At 46.0% G+C, this 7959-nt stretch overlaps 1 protein-coding gene across 1 annotated transcript in view; it reads right to left on the reverse strand.

Annotated features, from left to right (window-relative positions):
- The window catches only part of T265_06737 (hypothetical protein), a gene marked incomplete at both ends in the record, with an annotated part of 15623 nt that extends 7903 nt beyond the window's left edge, over nucleotides 1-7720 (reverse strand). Inside the window, one exon of the mRNA XM_009172074.1 lies at nucleotides 1499-7720. Within this exon, the coding sequence (XP_009170338.1) occupies nucleotides 1499-7651 (6153 nt within the window). The remainder of the gene's footprint in view (nucleotides 1-1498) is intronic.
- Between the last annotated feature and the right edge of the window lie 239 nt (nucleotides 7721-7959).

A 7959-nucleotide genomic window follows, 5' to 3' on the forward strand; every position in this document is an offset into this window, starting at 1 on the left:
AGAACCATAGCTCGTGTGGGTTGGTGTCAGCGAATCCGTAACGAGGCAGTTAGAAAGCGTGTTTTCGGTTGTGTAACGGGTACTTCCATTGAAGAATGTGTCCAGCACCAGAAGCTGCGTTGGTTGGGACATGTTTTACGCATGCCGAATCATCGTTTACCGAAAAGAGTACTATTTTCTATACCCAATTCGGAGTGGCGTAAACAGAGAGGTGGCCAACCCATGACCTGGCAGAGGAGTATGAAGGAGATGACGAAACGCTTGGGTGCTGTCGGTGCTACTCGCCTTCCAGGATGGGGACCGCGTGATCCTCACTGTGCCTGGTTGGAGACACTACAAGATATGGCTGCCAACCGATGTCAGTGGCGTTCTTGTTGTCAGTTTCTATCCAGATTGCCTGAGTGAATGTCTGGAGGTGTGGGCACCTCGGAATGATTGTGTTAAGCTAGCACTAAGTCCCTCCCCCATCCACCTTTATTCTTTTCTTTACAATAAGCAAATAAAATAAGTCATGGCTGTACGGCAGTGAAGCATTGGTGTTGAGCACTGATGTCATGCTGTCGTTGATGATGATGATGATGACAGTCCTGAACTGTCGTTGATGATGATGATGATGACTGTTCAGTCCTGAAAAACTATAATCATAGGGCTTCTTTGAAAACGGAGTCTACCTGCGCTAAATTAACAAATATTCATAATTTGCAGTGGTCCTCTTCTTCAAGGAATTCAGTTGCGCTGATTTTGTAGATTACCTCTATGCCCGCTTTCCGTCAAGCTATCGAAACAGCTGATGGGACACTCAAATGACGGTTACAGTTGTTCTGTAACGTCATGCTGTCTAGTGGTAACTAACTGAGCCTAACAACGCATTGGGGAAAGTGAAGTAAATTATTTTATTTCAGATTCACACCGGTGCCGCATGATTCCAAACAGTTATGGTTCGTCTGAAAGAAGCTAACTGAAGGCAGATCTAGGTTGATGAGCGATATTGTATGTTTGTTGTTCATTTGACAGTGGATTTCCTCCGTTGTTCGATTAAATGCTGAAAGATAAACAAAGCCGACGAGCAAACAGTTACCTTAACTTAGATTCATGATTCAACGCGGCATGTGTTAACTAACTCTTCTTGATTAAAATGAAGCGCTTGACATTTTAGCCTTTTATTAACAGGGAGATAAAATCTGAAAAAGGTATGAAAATAGTGACACGTGGCAACTTTCTGACACGTTTGTCGTAAAAGTTCGCGTATTCCCATCGTTAACCGAATTCGAGTGAGTAGATAATACTGGAAGTACTGATCACTAGTGAGTAGAAGTATAACCACTTAAACCGATGCTTCAAGAGAACTCCCAGGGAAGCTGGGATGCCCTCACTGTCTCGATCACCATGAAATCAACGAATTTCAGTGCACTAGAGATGGACCCGACTGAATGGCCAAAAACGCTCAAAAGACACTGACGAATGGACTAAGAATATGCAGCAAAAATTGTGGACTTACGTATAATTTTATCTGAATTGAGTGTATCAACCTGGGAAGGTGTTGGGGAATGAGATGCTCCCCGAACAGAGCTGCGAATTCGTTCAACCGGTATCCTAATTCGAGCAAATGAAACAACACTGTGATTGGGTCCTCGACTATCTCACCGACAAGAGAATTCAGGCCGGAGGCTTGCTGGAGCAGTTCTGTTTCAGTTGGGCTATAATGCAAACTGTCTAATAACTGAACCAACATACTTGGCAAACAGCTCAAATGTTTACCAATGGTTTCACATGCTCGGAGGTCACGATTCCCAATTTGTTCTTCCAGTACGATCAAGTCCTGTATAAGTAACTGAACCGTTTCCCGGATACGCTGCAATATCTCTTCTGAATGAGGGGTTAACTTGTTCGAGTTGAAAACTAATGAATCAACCGTACCGTGACGGTCTGGATCATAGTTTCGATGCCTAGGAAACAGATCCACTTTACATGTGGGCGGCTGTTTGCTGAGAGGCTGATTCGTTGAGCAACATGCAACTGGTTTCCGCACAAATGTCGCCTGTTTGTTGAAGTAAAAGGGATCTAAGATGGTTTTATCCTCTAACTCAGAGTCTGGCCTCACTAGTGACGGATAAGGGTTGCTGAAGTTCTGATAATCAGAATGTAGTGAATGACCAGATGAATGTGTTTTTTTGAGAGACTGCCTTGCACTCGATTGCGAATGACTACAGTCGGCTGGATCATGTTCAGTAGCCTGAAATTGATTTTGCCTACTGCTCAGCTTGGAGCAGCAATAGGATTCACAGAGATCATCCTCGTTCCTGCATAAAAATTTCTCATTGTGTGCTACCAACGTGTTTAATACACTGCTTCTTTCTCGCTGTTTGCAGTGAACATGTGACGAACTATTTCTTGGAGCTACACATTGAGTGTTGGTTCTCGTAAAACCGTGGGTAGCACACCGGCTTCTGCTCCACGAAACTGACTGAAATCTAATTCGAGACATGTCTAAAACAGTTTTATCGAGCGCAAGCAATGAACACTTCCGCGAAGACATACGTGACTGAGTCCGATGGTGGTTGTAGCATGAAGCTGAAGTGTTTAAATGTTGGTTATTCCGCTGCATCAAGAACGATGGTTTTAGTAAACCTGTAGATCGCTTTCGGAGAATCCTTTTGGGTCTGTAATAACGATCACACTCTGAGCTGATCAGGAGCGCTCCTTGCCCCACCAAGTTGTTGACATTTGTGTTTGACAGAGCCTGATAAAATGATTCCCCATCACCGTTGACCGGTGTTCCAGCTGGTGAACATTCACTGTAGTACTCACCGCTGTCGCAGAAGCTTCGTTTCTGCTCGAAAAACTCCCATTCTACTTCATTGTTTGTATCCATGTTGACCGCGTCCATTGGTTCTGAAATCGTACTACGAACAGCACGTGATGCAACACTATCAACCAGCTTCTCTGAACTTGCCAATTCTTCTAGTGCAAGAACTCGGGTTAAACTTTTCTGTTGTTGGCTTACCGTGAGACCATTGCTTCCAGAGTGATCGTAGACCAGGTCTTCGGAGTCATTCGGACATCGATGAATTCCTTTGTTATCTATAAGAACGGTAGTCACAGCTGATTTACAGGGAGCATGGAGTATATATGGGGTACCTGTCCATCCACCATGGGGACAACCCGGATAGTGATGTTCACATGGTACAAACCTATAACTAGGATTACCAGTCATCGCACATGCCGAAGTATCGTTTGGATTGGCGGATGCACATTCACAACAGCTGCAGCATACAGAACCTGGAGCAATTATGTATATGTCATGCTGCACGGTGGAAACACATGTGTCACAATTACAGACGTCGGACACTGAATGTGTTGGCGACCCGACATTCCGATCTTGTGCAGACAGCCCGCTGGTCTTTTTGGCAGCCTCTCCCATAGCTCTCTGGTTCAAAACAAGACCGGTCAGGTTATCCTTTCTTAAGAAACTGGGAGATTCCCTTTCTGGAGAGGACTTCTCACCCAACGGAGTTGGACTAGTTGTGAAATCACGAAATTTCCTTCGCTTTTCGGAGATATGTTCAGGACTGTGTTCTATGGATTCGTATTGTGTCGACTGATTGAATGAGGACCGAGTCACTCGTCGTTCAGGCTTTCCCAACAGAGGCTGGTGTGACGTTTGCTTTTGGTTAGGGGAAGTGGTCATTAAATTAGGTTTTGACGCTCTAAGTCTGCGCCACCGCTGCTCCAGTTCCTCCGGTGGGCGCTGTTCATTTCCTGAAACCATCAGCATTATCTGGTCCCAAGGAAGTCCACTAACATCCATTAAACGCGTAGTTACTGTCTTCTCCTCAGTTACTATGGTCGAATCATCAGTTACGTGAGTCAATGACATGTTTTGAGTTGCGTCTGATGTTGTGGAGGATAAAACTCGTCCCGGGTATTGTCTCAGTTTATTTTCGGTCAACCGTTCCAAGTGATCTTTTGCACTGGTACGGTAGACAACTTCGTCCGGTGACTCCGACGGTATGACGGTACGTTGTTCTAAATTACCCATCTTAACTGAAGCTAGAGTTGACGATCCCAATTCTTCATTCGGAAATTCTACAGATATTCGGGGAATGAGTCGTCTTTTTTTAAATGATTTAGCTGAATCCATGGAACTACGCTGTCTCTTTTTGACTTCTTGTTCAATCGAGAGGCCACTGGACAAAAGACTGTCATCTGGGTCAGTCGGTGAACTACTGATTGGCTCACGAGCTACAGGAAGGCCTGAGGGTAAATCCACTGCATCAGAAGAGGTGGTTACTGTGCGAACCAGTGAGAGGGATGTGAATGATTTTGTCCTTGTGCGATTGCTGGAGGCATGTGAGTCATTGGACTCAGTTGAATGATCTCGAATATTGGATTTTGATGACCGTCGCCGAAAATGAGATCGAGAGTACCGGGGACTTTTGGTAGGAGAAAGCCTCAAATCCGGTGCTGATAATGACGTAGTTTCCGACTGTTTGCCTGGAGTACCATTTTGAGCTCTTTCGGGCCTATGGGTTTCATGTGATTGTCTTCTGAAGATAATTGGTGTTTGACCACGATCTCCACCATCTCTTGTGGACGGACCGCTCCGGCTATCCAGAGTGCTTGTTCTGAACGAGTGAGATGCGCCAGACGATGGAGAATGTGGTACGCGTCCAGCTGATCTGCTATCACCCAAAGAAATCGAGCGAAGCGCTTTTTTCGTTGGGCTGGAGCGGGACCCGGAGTTTTCGGATTTGCTAGATTTTTTGCCTTTTGGACAACAGCTAAATAATTTGCTTTTTGGACTGCTTGTGTTCTTCATACTTTTACTGCTGGACAATCCGCGTTCGAAAGAGCTTAGCTCTGATGAGTCTGTCGAATGCATTTCTGGGCTACTCAAGAGATGTCTTGTTGTTTTCCTGACCGGTACTCGATGGTCAGCACCAAGTACGGAGGTAGGCACTGAAGCCTGTGACTTGAGCTGTTCCGGCGGGATGTCTATTACAGATGTAGCCGGGACCTCATGTACTGACCGCTTCACTGACTGCGTGGTTCTAACTTCTTCTCGAGAGGACTTCCTAATCAGCCGAGTGGAAAGTGTTGGCCTCCCAAATGGACTTCGTAACTCCGCTTGGTCATGCTTTGGTTGGGCTGTTGGGCGACTGTAACTGCTTTCCTGTCCAGGGTCCAGTGGAGACATAGCTTTAGTACGGCCATCTTTTGGGTGGGTAGTTTTAATCTTCCCTGACAATGGCTGTGGTGTGCTGGTACCTTGTGTTCTATTCTGATCGTCGGAGGCGACACCTGGGAATGGTTTGCGTGTTTCTTTATCCCAGGATGAGAATGTGTCTGTTGTTGGTCTGGACTTTACGGGGACCACTATTGGGATATCCACGTCCGAGAGAGATTTCGTAGCTCGTTTGGGCAAAGCTGAAGGATGTCTATCCCAGATGGGAGAGCTGGCCCCCTGGGTACGGAGCGTATCAACCGATGCAATACCGGGATATTTATGATCCTCTTCGTCCTCTTCGATTGGTCCAGAATAAGGTGAATGAGGACTGTGAATTCCAACTTCCCGTATTGAACTTACCGAATTTCCTGGTTCTGAACGGAAGCTCGATCCTCTTGTCGACGGAAATGTGTTACCTTTATCCGGTTCACTCAAAACTGAGGACGAACCCGGTGTTTTTGTGGATATTCTCGGCATTAGTTGCTTTGGCGGCATGCGTTTGACTGGGAACCCAGGTAATCCTGACTGAGCAACCGACCCCCAATGATACAACGGAGTTGAGGTTACTACGGCTGCAACGGAATCGTAAATAGGAACCTCCTGCTTTGGTATCACTGGAAGTTCCCACATGTCGGATGACACCTGGGAAATAACTCTAGACGACTTCATGGTACTCTTTGTTAGTACAGTCGAAACCTCAGACAAGTGTGTAGATTGACCAGAAGGTGTCGATCGTGTGGAGGCGTGTTTTCTTGGTGTTGTGGATCTGCTTTCAGAGGGTGGCAAACTCGATTGTTCAGATGTCGTCCTAGATAGCAGATGTGTACTTTTCTTTGACCTAGTTTCAGACTGTGACACAATAGTTCTTTGGATAAATCCTGATTTAAGATCACCTTGAAATGGAGACGTCTCGAAAGTCGTAACATCTGCGCTGGAACGAAAATCACTGCTAGCTTTTACAACTTGAATGGTGGGACTCAGGGCCTTTGGTACTTTTGGCGTTCTTCCACTTGATGCACTGTGGGTGGCAGTAAGACCGGGTTTTGGTGGGACTGATCTTTCAGTTATCTGTGTATATGTGAAAGAGGTTCTGGTGGGCAATAAAGATAAGCGCGGGGTCATTTTTGACACGGTATGGGGAGATTTAGTGGATGACTTCTTCGGAGTTGTACGTAGTTGGGCCGCTTTAGAAGTGCACCTTTCATCTATTTCAACTGTGTGTTTGTGTATGGCTCGGTCCGAAAACCGGAGTGGGGAATCAACATTAAGGTTTTCTGGTCTTGCAAACTGAGTAGAGCTAGGTAGGTTTGTCTCTTCTGATCCGGAAGCTTCACACAGTCTGTTAAGTTCCCGACTTGATCCATAGGGATAAAATGCCTCATAGTTGTAACGGTAACTTCCGAATCTTTCGACGTAATCATCTTTACGTACACACATGTGCCCTGGCCGTGGTCCACTTTTTCCCGGATGATAAATATAAGTCACGGCGTAAGGGCTTGAACTCGACTTAAATTGTGTGGGACTATGGTGACTTGGCACACTCAGAGAGCGCGATGGGCGTGGTTGTTTGAAAGATGCCGGTCGACAAATGGATGGCTCAAAACGTGTTCTATAGGGGCTTGACTCACGTGATCTGTTTTCCCTGCCACACGAGCTTGCTGCACGAAATCGCCGATACATAGCTACTGGAACACACGTCTCCATAACTGGGAGGTCTGAGATCCTGTCGCCCGAACGATAGTTGCAACACACTGGTGCTGACCGGTCAGGTGAAGCTGTAAGTGAACAAACGGATTCTCTGCCAGCCTGTGGTTCCGCTTCACAATCTATCGATTCCCGCACGTGCACTCCTAGTTGTGGTGAGTATGGAGAATTCGGCTCTTTGGGGCTTCCGTAACCACACTCCAAATTAGTAGGGTCGGTATTCCGTAATAATTCTTTTAAGGAACTACGTTTTTGAATGGACCTGAGATTTGGGCGTTCACAGTCACGAGACTTTTGGTCACCAAAAGTTCCAGTTGGTGAAAGACTTTGTCCCTGACGCCCTAGCGGATTGCAATCTGTTTTCTCCCGATCATTAGGAAATGGCTGTGCAGGGTAGTAGTGTTCAAAGTGAAATTGGCGTTCATATACGGATCCACGGTGACATTCCATGCGAGGTTTGTCCTGTTGCACGTGGCCAGAATCACTTTTATGCATGTGGGTAATGATTTTTGGCGAAGCACCAGGACTGTCTGGAACTGGTCCACATGGACAGCATACACATGGATCCGCTGTATAAGTCCTAGTTAGTGGAACGTGATTTCCCGTTTTTGGTGGTGACGGGCAATCGGAAAATGGGTCTGATCCATGAAAGTTGCGGTCAAATTTAAATGACTCACTGCGTGCTATAGACTGTGTTGTACTCGAATCCAGGTGAGCCATAACCAAAGCAACTTAACAGACAGCAACAGATTTTACATGTTCAACCTCTCAAGGAAAACATAGGTTCTGCTGGCTTGCCTTCGATCGATAATTTCGAACTGGTTTGGTGTCAGGCGGCGTACCACGTGAATCATCACGTTCTTCTCAATAACAGACGACAGAAAACAAACGCAGATACGTTCAGAACTAAAGTTCTCGACAGGGAACAGCGCTTCATGGAAAGGGGTATTTTTGTCCTCTTCTCTGCCATGCTTCCTGTATGTGATCCGGACTAAAATTGATCAACCCAGGGTGTAAATTAATATGGC

The sequence above is a fragment of the Opisthorchis viverrini genome, assembly GCF_000715545.1.
Source record: "Opisthorchis viverrini unplaced genomic scaffold opera_v5_144, whole genome shotgun sequence".
Lineage (NCBI taxonomy): Eukaryota > Metazoa > Platyhelminthes > Trematoda > Opisthorchiida > Opisthorchiidae > Opisthorchis > Opisthorchis viverrini.